The 20,262-nt window shown below is 41.9% G+C and overlaps 1 protein-coding gene across 2 annotated transcripts in view; it reads left to right on the forward strand.

Moving 5' to 3' along the window:
• The first annotated feature begins 1,993 nt into the window (after positions 1-1,993).
• Positions 1,994-20,262, forward strand: part of CTDP1 (CTD phosphatase subunit 1) — a 98,964-nt gene continuing 80,695 nt past the window's right edge. For both annotated transcript variants that reach the window (XM_052697884.1, XM_052697885.1), the window contains exons 1-5: positions 1,994-2,325; positions 11,873-11,956; positions 14,466-14,559; positions 15,980-16,108; positions 16,606-16,756. In XM_052697884.1, the coding sequence (XP_052553844.1) occupies positions 2,009-2,325; positions 11,873-11,956; positions 14,466-14,559; positions 15,980-16,108; positions 16,606-16,756 (775 nt within the window). In that variant the 5' untranslated portion in view covers positions 1,994-2,008. The remainder of the gene's footprint in view (positions 2,326-11,872; positions 11,957-14,465; positions 14,560-15,979; positions 16,109-16,605; positions 16,757-20,262) is intronic.

Here is a 20,262-nt window from a genome sequence, read left to right on the forward strand (position 1 = left end):
GCAGTTCTGCAGTACAGGCACTGGTGACCTGGTAGACGCCAAGCTGACCGTGTACCAGCAAATGTGCTTTTGCAGCAAAAGAGGCAACAGCATCTTAGGCTGCATTAGGAAGACCACTGCCAACAGACTGAGGGAGGTAAACATCCTCTTATGCCCCGTCAGACACAGTGTGCTGGTACAAGATTATGTCTACAGACATAGACATGCTGGAGCACCTGCTGCAAAGGCCATAAACAGTATTTGTTAAAAGGTTTGGAGCATCTGTCACATCAGAAGAGGTTGAGAGAGCTGAGACTGCTCAACGTGCAGAAGATTCCAGAGGGATCATCAAGGTTGTGTTTATGGGTGAAGAGAGAGATTGGTAAACAAAGGCAGATTCATGTCAGTGGTGCCCTCTGCCAAGACAAGAGGCAATGAACACAGACAGATGTACAGCTTTTTTCACTGCGAGGGTGATTGAACATTGGAAAAAGTATCCCAGAGTGGCTGTGGAGTCTCCATCCTCGGAGATTCTCAAAATCCATCTGGACGTGCCCCTGAGCAACCTGCCAGTCTTCCTGCTTTGAGCTAGAGGAGCAGGATTAATGATCTCCAAAGACCCTTTCCCACCTCAACTACTGTTTCAGTCCTCCTCACCATCATGATTAACACACTCGGCATGATGGGGATTTTCTAGACTAAGAGGTCTGCAAAGGTTTTAGCAAAAGGGAAGTTCCTCATCAATTCTCCTGCTCTTTGAGGATCTCTCCTTTTCTTTGCACTCCTTAATGGGAGCGCTGCCGTCAGGCTGTCCTTGGCCTGCTCACCCTGGAGCAGAACATTAATAATCCACCCCAAAAGGAAGAAGCTTGGATTCGAGCTAAAAGCCTTGGCCAGACAAGAAGTGAAAGGAAATGCTGCAAGCCAGAACTTGCTGGTGGAGCTACTGGGTGAGCTACATCAAGTCTACTGGCCTCACTGCCATCCACTGGTGATGTAAAATTCAGTTTTTATGTATGATATGTACACATATATGATGTGGATATGTTTCTTCAGTGCTGGTAATTTTTGTTTTATATTAGGAAGTAACAACATTGATTATAGAGGGACGCTACCAGTCATCCTATAGTAAGAATTGTCTAGTGTTGTAAAGGAAGGAACAGTAAGGCAGAAGGAAAACAGCTCACCTCTAATGACACAACTTTACAGCACGCACGTCAACATTAAAAATTATCTCATCTCATTTATAAAGAACTTCCAACCTCTGTAACAAATGAGTGGAGGACGATACAGCCAGCAGCATCTTCCATCACATCACATGCGTTCAAGGAACATTTAGGTATCGAGTTGAGGGACGTGGTTTAGTGAGAACTATTGGTGATAGGCGGTCAGTTGGACTGAATGATTTTGTAGGTCTTTTCCAACCTTGGTGATTCTCTGATTGTTACCTCAAAGCATCCCAAAAAGCTGCTCCTGTCAGCTCTCCTGCACGAGAGAAGTGTAGAAAACACGTTATCACACAGCGTGTCGTTATGCGTGAGGGTGAGGAGCTGATAAAAGATGCACGGGAACTTTAATTCCAGAACTTCCGTCTATCTGGGCACTACTGACAGTATTATCCTCACAGCGCAGCCGTCTTGTTATGTTCACAGCAGCGTCCGACCCGAAAGTAGAACCGCAACTCCCAGCCCGCCTCGCTCGCGCAGCCCGCCCCTCAGCGGCGGCGGTGGCGCAGAGAGGCAGCCAGACCGCGAGAGGGCGCTCGCCGACCCGGAAACGTCTTTGAAGCGGGGACGGGGCGTGGCGCGGGCTCTCCCCGCCTCCTCCTCTTCCCCCGTTCTCGCTCCCGCGGAGCCGCGCGGCTGTGCCTTTAAGCCCGGCCGGGCGCGCGGCGTGTCGCGCCTGCGCAGTGGGGTCGGCACCGGCGGCGGCGGCTGTTGTGGTGCCCCGTGCCCCGCAGCGGCAGGCCGCGGCCCACTGCCAGGCCGGCTGCGGCGCGGGTGTCGCCATAGCGACCCGCCCCGGCGGGATGGAGGGACCGGCCGAGAGGGGCGGCGGGAGTGCGGCGGAGGGCTCCGCGGGGCCGATCGCGGAGATCCGGGCGCCGGGCCCGCGGCCGCTGCGGTTGCTGGAGTGGAAGGTGTCGGTGGGGGCTGCGGTGCAGATCGGGTCGGTGCTGGCGCTCTGCGCCCCGCTGCCGCCCGCCCCGCGTCCCGCCGCGGCCTCGCAGGGTTCCGGCGCCGGCCCCCGGCCCCAGCGCTCCAGCACCGAGCGCAAGCTGAAGGCGGAACGGCCCGGCGTCGTGCGGGAGCTGTGCGCGCGGCCCGGACAGGTCATCGCGCCCGGGTGAGTGCGCGGCGCCTCGGAGCGGGGTGGTGCCGGCGGGAGCCGCGGGCTGCAGGTGTTTGTCGGGAGCCGTGCCGCCTCGTCCGCGGCGTAAAGCGGGGCTTCTTCCGCCCGGTGCTGGCGGGCTCTCGGAGTCCTGTGTTGAGGCACCTGTGGGAGCTCGGGACGCGCCGCGTTGTTTCGAACCCGGTGTTCCAAAGGGAGCCGTTCTGTGCCGACTCCGCGCGCGAGAGCCGCACGTCTTCGCTGCGGGGTGCCGTGAAAGCGGCTCTGAGCTTCAAACCTACCCAGAAATAGCGTGCTTGAGTTTGGCGGCTCGGCCGTAAGGCAGCATAAAACTCTGATAGCACCGGGACAAGTTACTGCTTGATGAGAAAGATGTGACTAGCAAAGTGCTGCAGCGAACTGTTGGAGTTGCTGGGCATGGTGCAGATACCATCAGGAGCCTAAATGCTGTTAACCTTATGTGTGTCTCAGTGTGTAAAGCTTCACAAGCATCAACCAAATGCTGTAATTCAAACTTTAAGAAGGGCAGGGGGTTAAACGAGAGAGACTTTCCAGTTTAACTATGGCTCTGTCTTTGTAAGATTGCGTATTGGTCAACTTTTAATTTCTTAAATGCCAACAGCTAGATACGGCCTCTCAGATTTCTAAGTTGAACTGGGCTAAGAGCTTGCTACCCTAAACTTAAAGCAGTTTCTTTTTCTTGACAGGAAACCATCGAAACCCTCTACTTCCTCTGTTTTAGGACAACAAGTTATTTTCTTTTATTGCAGCTCTCTTGGTTGCTGGGTGGGTGCAGCTGGGCCTAAACTTTCGTGATTGAAAAATCACCAGCACGTAGGCAACATCTGTGTAAAGAGATGCTCTCAAAGATTCGGGGAAAAAAACAATTATTTTATTGGTGATAGAAGATAGTGCAGAGGAGATGAAGCTGTATTTTTCCTGCTACAGAAAGCATTATTCTTTCTGAGATAAGATTGTGTTGTTCTGTTATGCTACATCAGCATTCAGCTGCTACATCTGGTGTAAGGTGAACGATCTCCTGGTGTCTGGTTCAGAGCAACGTGCCACAAATGCTAGGAGTAAAATAGAATAAAAATGTGTGTAAAAATAGCACACTAAAATTTTAAAATAGTGTATGTGAGATGAAATTCGTCTTGATAGCACTATGTGGACTGAGAGGTGAAGTTTTGTGTTGCATTGTATTTTTAACTAAGAACTTGAGGGGAAAAAATGAAACCCAGTGTGAATTAAAAATATACTGGCTGTGGTATAGCAGCGTTTCAGGTTCAGCTTTATGTTGTAAGAACTTTGGACTGGAATGCACCAATTCTTAGGCAGTTCTTGCGTTGATTTGTTTAATTTTGATTCACTTGATTATAATAAGCACTTGCTTTGAAACAGAAAATGAATACTGTTTTTTATTACTTTTGTCCCTAGCTTCTGAAAATACTTGTCTTAAACTGACAACAGTTAGTTGTTAGTACTGACCTTTGCTGAACTGTTCTGGAGTTCTGAATTTTCAGCATGGTTTCTTACACACTGTAATGTGTTTGGGTAAATGTAGAAGAAAAATTCAAATGAAGAGGTAGAAAAAGCATGACGTGAAGGGAGTAGGGCTGGTCAGCATTTGCAGACATAACTGTGTGTGTTCAGTAACGTATAAGATATGTTAGCAAGCATTTTAGCTCTTGCCTGTAGCTTCCCATTTTGTGGAATGGAAGTAAAAACATTTCCATCTATTAGCAATATTTGCACATGAAAGTTGTTGGCTATATATAGTAGATGCATGTAATAGTAGTTGACTAAAGTATAGTAATAGCTGCTGTAGGTAATGTAGTAACACAGCTGAAACTTTTTCATTGTCTCCAGAGGGTTCACTTGTCTCTTCCCATTCCCAATCCAAGCTGTCCAGGATCCTAGGTGCCATTTGCTGCTTTGAGAAAAGTGGGCTTGGTCAGTTTAACCCCTAATTCTTTGTAAACTGAAGATATGTGCAAATATTTGCCAGTCACATAACACTGTAGGCATACTAGTTCTAGTTCAAATCTTTTTACTTTAATTAGAACATGAGAATGTAAATTGCTTAAATCTTTTTGAGGATAAATAATGCGACTTGCTGTAAGTTTCTACATTGTCATTTTGGCTAACTTTATTACAATAATGTTTTCTGTTAAGATGTGTTTCTAATGCCTGCTCGTGATTGGTTGTATTTTTTGTTTTAATCACATATGGGCTCAGATAAAAATCTTCCAGGGTATGAAAATAACATGCCACGTGCAGCACTCAGTTTTCTTGTAGCTTCATTTCCTACTTCTTGGCATAGGCAGTGGCTTTAGCAATCCTCCCCTTCATTCTGTATGGCCTTCGCTGAAGGCCTTGGTGTGTATTGCACTGGCAGAAGCTGCTGAAATGACTCACCTGGATGCTACAGGAGGAAGCTGCTTCTTGATTCTTCAGCAGTACCCATCCCTTGCTCCAGCCTGCTGGATTGGTGTGCAGAGGGCTGCAGGGAGGGGGTGGCTGGGGTGAAGATTGCAGCCTGGGGCAAACAGGAGGTGGATGTTGCTTATGCTGGAATCGTGGGCAATCAAATACCGAGCCAGGGCTGACTGAGTATGACCTGCTAGGACTGTAAATAGCAGGGATGACAGCAAGCAGGTAATGGAAGGTCTTTGATGTTAACAAAGCAAAATTTTCATGGGTGGCAGAAGCAACAAGTAAAATTTCATGAACTGCCGCGCTGCTCTGTGTATAATTAATGCTAGTTAGTCATCAGAGTTAATTGTTTCGAAGCTGTGACTGGTTTGTTAGGATTCTGGACTGGGACAATATTTTGTTTTATGTGAATATTTACATGAAGTGTTTCTAGGATTAAGTTGTCCTCTTTGGGGTTCTAATGATGGGATCAACTGCTGAAATTCTCTTGCATTGTTCACGCAGAATCTTCCAAAAGATTTATTCCCTGTACGTTTAGGTTAAATACCTTTCTGTCTTAAATAGCTGTAGTAGCTAAAACTTGAATCCTTTTACAGAGCGTAAAATAGCTGAGAGTTGTAATCAAAGTCTTAATGTGTCTGGATTCCAGTCAGAGCTTATTTTCTAAGAGATGGGCGTGAGTTCTCTAACACTGTAGATTGTGTTGTTACTTGGTTGGTTTTTATCCACAATATCACCATTTGTTTATCTATTGTCACAAAGCCTCAGGGTTCATTTACCGCCCAAGATGAGGCAGACGTTTAAGCTGGACCTCAGTACCTTTCATCTTGGAGTATTGGAGGGGAGTGAAGCACTGATCAGTTACAGGTTTTGAAGTGGTGACTGTTGTAGTAAAATACTGAAAAAACAACTTGCTGTTTCACTTAAACACAGATGTTTTCACAGTGTCCTGTTGAATATTTAATGAGCTTCTTAGAGTCTGCAGAAGTTGCCAAATACTGAGGAATGTTGAATAATACCTAGAAATCCCTATTTACTGTATCTCTTACCTACTTCCTTTTTATATTTGGATGCATTCTGTTTTTATAAGTGATGGTATCCATCTTTCCAGCCTGTTTCCTGTGCTTGTTTTTTCCCCTTCATATTCTGAGTGCTGATGCTAAGAAAGCCGCTTTTAATGTATCTGTCGGGTGAATTTGATATTGAAAAGGATTCAAGCTCCAACTGATTTTCATTCCTTCATTGCTTTCTTCTTCTCTTCCTAGTTCTCTGGCACCTAAAAGCACCTGTTACAGGTAGCCGTGTGGAAGGGTTGAGTACCCTGTGAGAGGATTGAGTTCTCTATTCTTTATGTGACCATTTGTTTTCCCCAAACTTCCAGGATTTTCGTTATCAGGGGGAATGAATCAGCCAGCTCAGCAGGGTTTGGTTGGAATCAGACGTCAAGTTTAGAAGTCACCGATAGAGAGGCGAGGCAGTGTAATGTGGCTGTAGAAGCCTTGTGTGTGTCTTTCTTTTCAGTGAGGCTTCCCTGCATCTGGGTTTTGTGATTGCTTCCAACTTACAGGAGAGCTGGCTGGAAGGAATATGCCTCCAGCTTTCACCTATCTGGGTGCTGGAAGCCGTGTAGCTGAAGCTGGCCTGATCTCCTGCTTTTCATCCTTCCCACCCAACCTTCTGCTAAATAATCCGGACTGACCAATACCTTCATCTGGCCTGGTTGCCTCAATAGGAAGGCGGTGTGGGAAAGGGAGCACAAAATTTCAGCAGTAGCTGGCATTTTGGTCAGATCAAAGTGGTTGTAGGTGTTGTAGGGTTTAAATTATAAGGTGAAATCAAGAAATAACAGTAATGAGGTTGCATATCTCCCTTACTACATATTGTGTAATTGTCTTTAGTGATGAATTGCTTTTATGCTTACCGAATTTCTCCCAAACTGGTGTATTTCCCGTTGTCAGAGCTTTTGCTGTAAGCTGGTTATCTTACTTGAGCTCAAGGATTTTGTCAGCACATGTGGAATCCCGTGGGCCAGCAGTGAGATAGCTCATGGGGCTGTTTTGTGCTGTCATTGTGGATACGTTCCAGCACAATGGGAAGAGACTTTTACTTTAGTCATCTGGTGTTGCTGAAAGAACAGATTCAGGGTGTCTGAGCTGATGCTGGTTGATTTGTACAAGATGTCATTCACTGGTGTTGCCTACATCCAGAAGGAATTTTTCCACTTCATACGATACAGCATAAAACTCTGCAGTATGCTGTGTAGGTTACTTCTAGTGGATGGAGGGAACATAGCTTAAATGTGACCTCTGAATGGAGAAAGTGGCCAGAAGTTGGAAGATAACGTAACGGTCTTTATTAACAAATGCAGAGTTGGAGGGATTGTAAGAAATCTGCTGTGTTGGTGCGATACCATAGAGTCATAGAATGGCCTGAGTTGAAAAGAACCACTATGATCATCTAGTTTCAACCCCCTGCTATGCGTAGGGTCACCAACCACCTGACCAGGCTGCCCAGTGTGCCTTTACCTAGAGGAGTGGAGAGCTTGAGAAGGAATGTGCCTCCAAAGAATCTGAAGGGATCAGAGGTGGGTAAGCCTGAGCCCTTACTGCTTGGCTTTGCAGCAGTTCATCTGCAGTGACTTGTTGTTGCTGGGTAACTGACGTGAAAGTCTGTCAGTCTGTGGTTCAGGAAAACTGTACTTCTCATCCATAGTATTTTTCGTGAGTTATTCAAGGACTCTGCCTGCTTCCTGGCAGGTATTTTTTGAGAGCTTTGGCTTTTTTTTTAATTTCACGATTAAATATCTAAGGAATTAATCCTTCACGGCGATCCTTCACCTTCAAGGTGATGAGGGCTTTGAAAAATTGGTGCTATGAAACTAGAGTCCCGTATAACAGGAGCTGTGGTTGGTTGTTACAGTAAATTGGGCTTTAGGGCCCTTTGAGGTGGTTCTAAATGCTGCAGCCGCACACCACAAAGTGGTGCTCTGGTGTAAGTTAAAAACATCACTTTTGCAAAAATTGTGGGTAAATTAACCTGCAGAAGCAGGCTTCAAGTTGAATGAGATTTTGCTTATTTGCCAATCTTGTCAAATGGCAGCTAAAATACTGTGCACAGCTATGTGGTGGAGATTGGTTGGATGATTCAATTGTGCTGGGTGTTAATAATCACGAACCTAGCATGTTTTCATTTTTACCTATTGACAATTACTTGATGATAATCTCTTGAGCATGCTGCAAAACTGGTAGGGGCAGAGGCTTTTAGTTTGTAGGAACCTTATTTTGCTGTAGTAGTGCAACTTTGCATCTTGTGCTGTTCAATGTTAAGTCATACGGTGTCAAATTGAGGTCAGCAGCTTTAAGTGACAACTGTGACAACTTGGGGGTTGTTTATGACTGTTGTGGTATTTCTTTATCCCAAACTGATCTGAGGAATGCACAATTTTTTGGGCTTTCCATTTATGTAAGTGACATGCAAGCAGGAGGCAGTAACTTTATGGCACATGAGCAGTCAGTTTTTCCATTTGTGCATCTGACAAATCACACTGTAAGTACTGTGGTATTGCTTGGTTCCTTTGAAAAGACTATTAAGACAATTAAAAGGACTATCAAGACAGAGCCATGACTTGATTTCCCTGGCATGGAGGTGTTCAGCTAGCACTGAACAAAAAGGCAAGATAAATGCTAATGGCAGTGACCTCTCTACTGTAAGAAGGCTGTTCTGTGGGGTGAGTTGCTGATGCTGCCTCCATCCTCCATGGCTATTAGCCATTTTCTATGAACGCTTGCAACACTGTCATCTTTTCCCCTCAGTGGCCTTGCTGCCTTTGTTTTTCATTGCTGGAAATGTGTGATTATGCTGGAAAGGCTGATACAAAAAGACTTTAGGAGGGTGTTTTTTGTTTGTAGTCGCCTTGCTTCAGTGAACTGTTGCAACTGAAACGTGGCAAATTGGATCACAGATGAGACAACCTTCTACTCTGACTTTCCCGTTGAAATTAACCTACCTAGAAGTATAGCCATGGTTGCATTCATTACGGATTTGGCATGTTTTTGAGTTAACACTAATGACCAGGCCTTAGGATTAGCACTGGCATTGACTTCCTCTGTTAATGAGAGCAAAATGCTGATATCGAATTTCGTGATAGCTTTCCTTCCACCACGCTTTTTCAATCAGCAGCGTGAGAAAACAGGTACCTTTAAAAGGCTTATTTTAGAAATAGACAAGATGTGTAAGTTTGGGAGTGCTGTGAGAGCAGTGACGGCCTCAGGGCTATCCTTTGCATCCTGATGCCATTAGTAAATGTTTGTCCCTGACCATGATTATTGCAACACAAATAACATTTTGTTGCTGTTGCACATTTAGTGTCTGTTTCTGATTTACAAACGCACCTGGGAAGTGAGTGAGTTTCCTTATTTCACAGAATCACTTCAGTCATTGTACAGATGTGTTTATATATGTGTGTGTGTGTGTGTGTGTGTATATATGTAATAGTGTGCACAGTCCATATTGGTGCCTTGTTGCAATCCTTCAGTTATCTGGATGCTATTGGAGTGACCCAGCCCCTCTCACCCTATCACACATAAAACATGTGCCATTCACAGCCCTGTTGCTCTCCCCAGTGCCTGGTTTGCTCGCTGTCTCAGTTCTGCAGATCTGGAAAAAGGCTTTTTGGAAGGGGGCTGTATTTTTCTCTGACAGTTTTACTTCTAGTATTATTGCTTAATGAGCTCGTGGATTCTGCTTATCACCAAGTGGTTCCTGAAGAAGTTCTCTGAGAAAAAGTAAGGTGCTGTTAATACTGACAGCAATAGAATGTATTTGAATGTAGAGGGGATTAATTTCTCCTGCAGAAGTGGAGTAGGGAGCAGCTCTTTTCTTTTAGCAGGGTTCTGACATGAGCTGGATGATGAAAGAAGCAGAAACCCAAGGCTCTTTGGTGTGTGCAGCCATTTAAGACAGATATGCAGACTTCTGTTCAGAGCGCTAACGTCTGATAATCAACTTGGATCTTGGCTCTTATATTTTGAGAATCAGCAGCTAAACAGTAAAGGGAATGTTTCTGGATCTGAGATTCACAAAAGCCACTTTGAGTTCCACAGCATGCTTGCAGCAAATCTACTTTTTAACGTACATTTACAATACGTGCTAAAACATAAGTGGATGAAGTGTTTCAATGTGCTTGAGTAGAGTTCAGGCCTTCTTTCAGCAGTTAGTATGTGTTGTTGGTTTGCGTTTGTTTTCCTCTGGGAGAAGTCTGCTTCAGATCCTAGCAGCTGTGCTTGGAAGTTTGCTCAGCTCGGTTGTACAGTGCTGACAAGTTCACTGGTGCTCCAGAGTTCTTTCTCTGTCCTTTGGCTTAGATTGCAGTCAGATGCTTTTGAGCTCTAGTGAGCATCAGAAAATTAGATGTTCTGGTCGTGTTTACATGTGCAAGAACAAAACTGGTTATTAGTGGTGTCGTTGAGTATGTGACAAGTTAGGGAGGTGATGCTTAGGAAAAAGTATCTGTGAGTAATTTAGAAGTCCCAATTTTTTTTTAATAAGAATCCCTCCTCTGAGATCATAAGTTTAACACGAACAGAAACTTTTGCATGTCCTAATTTATATCACACCTTAGCTCAGGATTATACCAGCCCCTTGATGATGTTAGGTAACATGCAAGGTAGAGAATGCCTGAAGATGCTTCTGCTTTCCAAGGTTGCATGAAGTGACCACCAGGCTATTGAAAACAATTAAATGGGCACTCAGTTACAATATAGTTGGTCATTGTAAACTTTCATGCACATTTCTGAGTCTTTAGTTGATTTTGAAGGGTTTTCTTGGACTGTTCCAGTGTCTGTGTAACCTCAGGTTCGTGCACTGAATACAGTGTAGGTAAAGATGAGCAGTTCTGGCTTGCTCCTTAGTGTGAGCCGGGAGCCTGAGTAAGGCAGATGAAGAAGGAAGTTCAGAGATGAACCAAGGTAAAGGAGAGGTACAAACCTGTTTGTAAAAGTGAGGAGAAGGGAGGGTGAGTCAAATGATGGAGTGTGTATTTGGGGAGATGAGAGGAGAGCTGAGTAAGCAATAAAAAAAAGTTGCCTATAGTGAAGGATCACTCTTTTGCCTTCTTGTGAAGACCCACTGACTGCTTGTGTTCTATGAAATATGTACACTATTTGAAAAACAGAGGTCCTAAATGGTTGCAGAGGAAGACAAGATATAATTGCCAAGCAGATGATGGGCCCCGTGTGGAAGATCTGATCTGCCCTTTTGTAAATGAGACCACTAACAGCAGGATGGCATACGAAAGCTTTTATTTAAGTACACCTGATCTGAATCTAGTTTCCACAGATGGGGGAAAAAGCCCAGCATGTGCAACAACTGCAGTTTTGTTAGCAGTTGTCAGTCCTGGTCACTAGGAGACTTGCAGCACAGTGGAAGCAAGCCATTGCATGTGTTGTTGGAAAGGAGAATTTCATTTCATTTCAAATGCACGGTACTTAAATTTGTGAGTGAGAGATGTGAACAAAGATGAAGGTTTCTTTCATGGTGCTGCTGTCTTGCTGCAATGCACATTTGAAACCGAAGAGAAGACCCTTTCACTCAGAAGTTGGTTATAGAACTGGCTTTTTTTTTTTTCCTTGTTCTGTGTTTTTGAAAAATTAGAGGGATGCAACAGCAGTGGTCATGCAGTTGGAGAAGCTTTGTGGTATCTGAACTAAACGTGACTGTTAGGCTTAATCCTTAGGACTTCTTTTAAACTCTGTTGAGGGAAATGGGAGGAGTGTCTTGTAGTGACTGCTCAAGTACTTGAGAGAGTAAAAGAAGCACAGCAAAACACTTCTGTGAAAAGACTGAAATAATTCATGTTCTTCCATGGCACAAGAAAATCACAAACCAGGATGAAATCAGTATAGAAACATTTATGTATTTGATTTTCAGTAGTACATAAATGGGCAGTTATATCTAGCTGAGTATAACCTGTTTCTGTACAAAGGCTTCTGTCCCTTTTTTCCTCCGCTGAGGCCAAAAGCACGTATCTGGCTTTCAGTTTTCAGTCAGTAATCTAGGTATCTGAAATCAACGTGCAATAAATTGGATGCTTGTATCTCTTTTCCAGGGGTGTCTTGGTGAGACTGGAAGGATGTAGCCATCCGGTGGTTATGAAAGGTTTGTGTGCAGAATGTGGCCAGGACTTGACTCAGTAAGTATTACAGCTCGCTTTCTTTTGAGCTTATCCTTGCTTGTGATTAGGAATTCACATTCTTCCTTCTGTCATTTGCTTTGCTTCTACGTTCTGATCCTTAGTAGTTGTGAATCATATCTGTAAGTACACCTGTGAAGTTGGAGTAGTAACTAGTAGGGAGAGAGGACAGTATTCACTCTGCCTAGCATAGTCAGAGCAACTTAATTTTCAAATTTCAGCAGAAAGCACTCTTTAAAAAGGAAAAAAAAAAAAAAAGTTTTGACTATCTAGTGAGATTCTTGCTTTAAATTGAGTGACCTGAGCATGTTATTTCACAGTCACATCATTAGCAGTGTCATTATATTAAGAAGTGTATTTCTTAAGTGAGAAATTGGTATTCATAGGCAAAAATTGGTGTTTCTCATGGATAAAGTCAGTGTTCAAAGAAATTGGCAAGGGCTGTGCCATTGTTGCAGGCTGCTATAATTCACTGTTTACACAAGGCACTTGTTTTGTTAACCTGAAGCAGATTTTCAAATATGTGACCTATTTCTAAGTTGCTGTGGTCACAGATGCATTGTTTGGAACTATATTGACTTGTAACTATTGCAGAGATTCATAACTTGGAATGCAAGCCAATAAGAGGCCATGTGGTACTTGAGGTACAGCTGTGGTGCACATCTACAACTCTGTCAACTGCGTATTTTCTCTCTTTTGGTGATGATGAATGTAGGGAAGCTTACTATCTTAGGGAGAAAACGTTAAGAGTGTAAATGTAAAGGTGTAAATTGTCCTTGTTGTGTGTCCTTTGCTTTTTGTATGTCTGTAACAGGGGAGCTGAGAGGCAGAAGTTGTGTTGACCATGATATAAACATGAGAATTTCATCTGTGCAGGTGTAAATAACTGTGGGAAAGGATCAGTATAATTCATGTCACCTTTCTTCATTTGTAGTGTGTCTGAATGGGAGCTAGCTTATCTTTAGTGCTTTGAATTTAAGGCTTTAGAATTGTTTTCAATTTTTTATGAAATACTCTGCTGTGGAACTAAGGGAATTTAAGCCTTAGGCCAAAAAAGCAAGTTCAAAATTTGATTTTTCTTCTCCTTTGTTCTCTCACTGCTTGTACAGTTGGTAAAGAGAATGTTTCTTATGCAGATTACTGATTCAGCATCTGTTTTCAAAAATGAACTGAACGGCAGACCGGATTTTATAAATGAACATTGAGTGCTCATTCCCTTCGGAAGGAAGTACTGGGGTTTCTTTTTAATTCATTGTCATCATTAGGGATTATTTTTGAGCAGTATACCATAAACCAGAATAAACACACTGAATATTGGAAGTCTTAGAGATTTCGTAGCCCAGATAGTGGTAGGATGTAACTTTAAATGAAAGCTTGATTGTTGATATTTTATAGACAAGTACTTGGCACAAAGCAAACCTACCATGGAGTTAGGATAATAGCAAATAAGACTTTTCCTGCCCTGAAGGAATACTTGAATTAAGGCTGAAATATAGTAATGTCTAAATGCTGCTATTATTTCATAAAAATCTGTACAAATTTGGGTTTTTTGGTTCATTCAGTTTTCTCAATATAGTCTGCATCAGAGAGCATCTTTATGTTACACAGAATTTCTTACACCTTTGGAATGAGGCATTAGATCTGAGCCTACATCACAAGGCAGTTTAAAAGCATCAATGCTTTTTTTTGCTTGAAGAGAAGCCAGTACAGACAGTTCACCAGCAGCCTGCTAGGTGTTAACCAGCAGTGCATCCTTTCCATTACACAATTTCTTTGCTTGTTTGCTGCAAGCTAGGAATGCTGAAACAGTGGAGTTGGTTGGTCTGTTTTAAGGAACTTTGTACTTGTACATGCTTGTGGGTAGATGCACTCATCACACGTATCCTCTTACCTACATGATTTTGAGTGCATGTGTATAGTATGTGCATACATAAATAGAGGCTCCAACTCAGGGTGGTCTGTGGCTCTGTAGTACCCCCTCCAGTGCCAAAGGGAAACGTATGTATGTTGGGTGAGTTTTTTGGCTACTTCTTTTGAAGCAGCAGTCAGATGTAAGTTGCTCTGCTACGCACAGAGTAACTTTGTATATGGTTTGCATAGATTGATTTCATAGTCCAGCTTGCAAGAGTAGGTAATTGTGTGCTAAGCGTTTGCAAAAAAGGAAAATAAGTTGTAAGGGTGAATGGTTTGGTAGCTAACAACTTATAGCTCATCACATTGATCAGTGTGTGGATACTTTCTTCACCTTGGTGTCTTATGTATATGGCTGTACAGAACAACTTGAATTCTTCTGCAAGGTTTACATGGAGAGCTTCTTAGATACATTGATACATTTATACATTTTGTTCAGTAACTTGCATTAACAATAACCTGAAATTACGAGGCAAAACTGCTCTTAATCATTCAGTGTTCTGAACGTGACTGCTTCAGTACTGCAGGCTTTACTGCTCAACTTTTAATTCACTTCACTTTTGCTCTCTTCTGATGCCTCTTTTCTCTTTGTGGTTAGGATTCGAAGCAAGAATGGAAAACAGAATGTACCGTTATCCACAGCAACTGTGTCTATGGTTCATAGTGTCCCAGAACTGAAAGTGAGCTCTGAGGTAAGTATAATTCTTCTTTCCATGTTCATAACCTTCATTTTAGGTTAACAGCTGAAAAGTTGAATTATAGCTTATTAATTATATAATTAATTGTTTTCTTCAACATTCTTACATAAAGTGTAAAGGGACGTTTGATGATGAACATCAGTAGCCTAGAGGTTTTTGTGTTTATGCTTATGCAGATTGATTGTATCAGCTGCTATAGTATTTCTTTTGGGCCTTTGTGCTGAGAATATGATGCTTGTGTGATAGTACATAGGAAATACATTACTTAAGTGTTTGTGTGTCAGAAAACTGACAGTTGGTCAAAAGTTCAGTTGTTACTATTGTGTGTTTGAAGTTTGCAGTGTCTATGAAACCTAGCTTCACCATGGTCAGTCAGGAGCCCTGAAATTGGGCCTAAGAGATGTAGTCAAGACACGTTCTTTACATCTTACTTCCATCTTAAATTTACTTCCTTACCTTTTCAAAGGTTCCACTTAGATGAATTATCAAAATGTGCTTGTTCAACATTTAGATTATTTAGAGAAAAAGACATGATTATTTTAAAAATAAATATCCTATTAATCTTTCCTAGCAAATTCATGGTTTACTTTTATTTCTTTACTTTGTTGATGCTTGCTCTCTTTGTTTTTTGGTTTTTTTTTTGTAACTCCTCAAAACATGCCAGTGAGAAGAAATGTGGAGTAGAAAGCAGCTAGAAACCAGTGTTTCAAAGGGCAGTTTGTGTTTGACCCCTGCTTCTTCAGAATATTCTACTTCTAGGTTGCTGTCTGGTGGTACTGCAGCTTACCATTACAAGTGGCTAACGTGAGCACAATGTTTTGAATGGTTACAAATACACAGAAAAGAAGCAAACCTCAGCTCAAATTACAGGAACGAGAAGGTTTTTGCATAGGGTTCATAATAGAGCTGCATAGAGCTAAATAATCCAGACGTGTCTGATGATTTGTTCTTTAGGCTACATCGAGAGTTATGATGGCTTCTGTCATTAGCAGCTTTAATTTAATATTCAACAATGTTGTCAACTGTATTATATTTAATTGATACGAAATTGCTGAACGTAGTAGTCAGATTTTCAGAACTACTGATGAACTTCTTATTTGTGTACCTCAGAACTCAGTTCTGGTCTTGAAATGATTAGGTGGATGTTTGTTATGTATGTAGATGAATGTTGTTCTGAGTTCATAGATTCTAAGTTGCTCTTGTCACATAGATCAGCATAGACATTAGGGATATATATTTCTTTTCTATAGGAAAAGTTGCTGACATGGCTGCCATCTGGTCACTGTTACTACGTGTTAATGCCTTTGCAGCTAGTTTATAGCAGCATTTCTTCTCAGATTCACAATATACAGAGGCCAATAACCCTAGTTCATTTATTGTAAGCTAAGCTTACTCTATGAATGCTTTGTTACAGCAAGCTGAACAGCTGGGAAGAGAAGATCAACAACGACTACACAGAAATCGGAAACTAGTGCTTATGGTAGATTTGGACCAGACACTGATCCATACTACAGAACAGCACTGCCAGCAGATGTCTAATAAGGTATGTATTTGGTGTTAACTTCCAAACCAGAGTCATGACAGAAATACTTCTAAGAATATTTAAATGATGGCTCTTGTAAAACAAAAAATAACAAGAGCAATAATAAAAACACTGTGTGGTTAAATAGATAAAACTAACTGAAGAATAATAAAAAATGTGAGGAACATGTTCTGTAAAATACTCCTTTTTCTCCCATCTCTTTTTAAGGTGATAGCTTTTCCTCGTTTGTGTTTGTTTTCAGTTTTACGTTCCAGTTACTTTGAGCAAAAAAATATTCAGGTAGTTATTTTTAATGTGAGCCTTTCTTCCTCTACAGCTCACAGACTGAATAAGTGGTTAGGAGATGTTCTTTTTCCTCCACATAATCTTTGTGGCAAAAACTTGTTTTAGCCTACTTGTATGAATTAAAATAGTGGAAGTGATGGGAGAGGGTACTTTTTGAATGCTGGCACTACTGTTTGGCAGTTTGGTAACATAAAACATGCTTTTTCTTCCAGGGCATATTTCATTTTCAGTTAGGTCGAGGTGAGCCTATGCTGCACACTCGTTTGCGTCCTCACTGTAAGGAATTCCTGGAAAAAATTGCCAAGCTGTATGAGCTGCATGTTTTCACATTTGGCAGCAGACTTTATGCACATACAATTGCAGGTGGGTAGTGTATTATGTTTAGCAATGGCTCAGTAATCTGACTTCATACTCACATGACTTATTTTCTTTTGGTGATTGTTTTCAACTATTTGTTCTTTAGTTTTGCACAAAATAACTCATGTGTGCTCCTGTAAGCAGAATTCTCATCTTAGAATTTAGGTGCTGCGTGTGTACGGCCTGTAATTTTAGCAGCAGTCCCTTTTTTCTCATATCTGATGCATGGTGGTGGTATTGTTTTTTGGTTTCTTTTTTTTTTTTTTTGCTTCCCTGAAAAGTTAAGGGATCAGATTGTGGCATGGCAACTATTGCCTTCCTATTTAATTAAGAAATCACACAGATGAGCTCTAACAGTGATCTCCAACATCTAAAAGATCTAGATAAATAGGTAGGTAGACAGATAGCTCTAGATGGAACTGCTGCTTTAGATCTGTATGAAAATCCACAGTGTGGATCTCCTGTGGAGGAAATTTAATGTTTACCTTCACCTGAGCAAGTTGGTCTGCTATATAAATTAAAAGCAATTCTGTGTTCTGTGTTGTGTACTGATATTTACTTTCTAGAGAGAAAAGCACAGATCTGACAGCATTTTAATGCATTATTCTCAACAACTTGTAAATGTTTTCTCCTTGTAACTGTAAAATCAGCATTGAAATTCTAAAGCTTTTAGCAGTAGTAGGCTGTGGTGTGGGTCATTGTGTGAAATGTGTATTGTTCCTACATGCTTAAAAGTTAACCCACCTGATTCCATCACAAGTTAAGGTAATGAATGGTAGGGGTGTGATCATTTTAAACTATTTTTTTTTTAATTGGGAGGAAAAAAAAGCTTTTACTCCATTCCTGAGCATTCCTTGACAGAACAGCATTCAGCATTTTTACCTCAGATTTCCCTCTATTAATAGCCTGTAAGTGCAATACAGTGTCATTAAGGATGTTTAGGCTGTGTCTCCACGTGTCAAACAGTGTTTGCTGCTCTTCCATGTTACCTAGTTTACCCCATTCACCCTCGTTGTCTTTCACATTTTTGTCATATTGCTGTGATTGCCTTGATAAATGGTATCAATGAAAAGCAACTATTTCTTATCAAGAAAGGAAGATTTCAAAGCAGAACTATTCTAGTTATCTGTCATAGTTCTTATAAGGAATTGTATAAACTGAGGGCTATATGTGTGTTTAATGTGCCGTAGGAAATACTTGTAATGACAAGATATTTCTGTTATTGAAAAGTGACAGCTATTTGTCATCCCCTCAAAATAAATTCCAGGAGAGACGTGTCCAAATGTCCACATTATTCAATATTGACAGCACTGTTTGGAGTTCTTCCTAAGGCTTTTTCAGTCTCACTATTGGAATACGTGCTCTGTACTGCTAATGTGCAGTGCTTTTTTTGTTATTTTACCCCACTCTCTTCCTTAGAGGGTGGTTATTTCCTTTAGCAAAACAGAACTTCTTGTATACTGAGTACTTACATACTGCATCTGGATACCTGACGTAAGGGAAGTGGGTGGCCTACCTTCTTGAGTTGAATTTTGTGCCAAAACTTTTTCTTGGCCTAAGCCCTGAGGATGAAGACCAAATAAAGTCAGAAGTTATACAGCAAATACCCTTCTGAGCAAGGGAGAAGGAGGAGCTGTAGAGGTAGCTAATAATAGTGATTGCTCTTATCTGAACGTGGTTCTGTTTTTGCTTATTTTCATCTCTGAGTAAAATTTGGATCACCCTGCAGTCCCCATGCTGTCACGGGCTGATGCTTACAGTGTGGCAAACATCTCTGTGGTTGTCATACTTGAGCTGTTCCATCTGTTCCATAGAGAAGTTAGCCACAAAATGAGCAAATTCATGTATTGCTGCTTTCAGACATTTCCAGGCTTCTGTATGTTACCTGCGTCTGTCTAATCTCATCAAATCATTCAAAACGGGAGAGGATTTTTGCAGTGATGATGGTAGTTTCTTCTACTTCTCTCCATACCAACGTGTTTCAGCAGAATGTTGGTACGACCTTAAGCCCGTGCTGCCCTCCTGTGAGCAAGGTGCTGTGGCGATGTGTTATTGCACACACAGACCACCTGGGGGCAGTATCGGTTAAGGCATTTCTCACAGGAAGCACTGGATGTGGTGCGTGTTTGTTTTTAACCCCTATCCCACGTTACATAAGTAAAGGGCTTCTAATAAAATGCCAGGAATCTTTTTGTGAGATTCCTCTATGCTTTCTCAGCTTCTCCATATACATCCTATATTATTTTCTTTGTATGAAATCCGTGGACTTTGAGCTGCTGCTTCCACACCCTGGAGTGCTTTTCCCTCAGTAGATGACTGTTACCTGCTGGGTGGCCTTAGCTGATATTTGCAGATATGGTTTCTACCTGCTCAAGTCATTTATCACTAACCCGTTCTTAATTTGGCACACTCGCAAAAGGGTTTCTTGTATGCTAATGAAATAGTTTTGGAGTTTCTAATCTAAAAGAGTTTGTAGTATTTTTCTTCATTATTATTTTGACCAGTTGGTACCTAATGAATGGAGTTATATCCAGCTGGCAGTCAGTCACGGATGGTGTTTCCCAGGGGTTGGTATTGGTGCCTGTCTTCTTTAGTATCTCTAGAGTTGATCTGTATGAGGGGGAGGTTGTGGCAAGCCAGGGAGGGGTTCAGCCTCTTCTGCCATGTAACTCGTGGTAGGACTACAGGGAATGGCCTCAAGTTGCACCAGGGAAGATTGGGTTGGATATTAGGAAAAACTTCTGTGAAAAAGGCACTGGAACGAGCTGCCCTGGGTGGTGGAGGAGTCACCATCCCTAGAGGTTTTCAAGGAACATGTTAATGTGCTGCTGAGGAACGCGGTTCAGTGGGCAGCATTGGTGGTAGGTGGGTGATTGGGCTAGATTTAGATTAGCTTTTCCAATCTCAAATGATGTATGAATTTGTGATTTTTCCCTGAAACCTAACAAAATTAAGATTGTGTTTATTACTTTGAATTTATTTGGTAAGCGACATCAAGCAAATAATGAATCATACAAAAAAGTTCTTTACAAGGCCAGTACTGTTTCATCTTACTGCTATTCAGATACATTCGTTCTGGAAGGCCCAACTCTGGAGCATCACTGGTTAACAATATTTTCTGTATTGTCAGTGAATTATTAGGAGAAGGAAGAAAAAAAAAGAAATTGTAGAATTTTCATTAAAGGTCCCTGGAATAGCTCTGGAACATCACTTCATGGGTAATCCCTAACATCAGGACTAATGTGTTTTGGCTGTTTTAATTTAATTTACTCTTTTCTGAACAGTTCTAGTTGGACAGCAGTGCAACTAAATGCCTGATTTGGGTTTTGCCATATAAGCAGTACAGTCCAATGCACTGCAGAGTCCCTCTGTGTTCAGGTCATTAGCAGAAGAGATGCTGGTTTGGAAAAAGAGCAACTTGTGTGACAGCTTATGTAGTTTGTCAAAGTATCTGTTGTACAGCAATAAATCTCTGTAGCTAATTCTCTCAATTCATTATGCCTAGGTACTGC

Source organism: Tympanuchus pallidicinctus, unplaced genomic scaffold, assembly GCF_026119805.1.
Source record: "Tympanuchus pallidicinctus isolate F22 unplaced genomic scaffold, pur_lepc_1.0 scaffold31, whole genome shotgun sequence".
NCBI classification, from domain to species: Eukaryota; Metazoa; Chordata; class Aves; order Galliformes; family Phasianidae; genus Tympanuchus; species Tympanuchus pallidicinctus.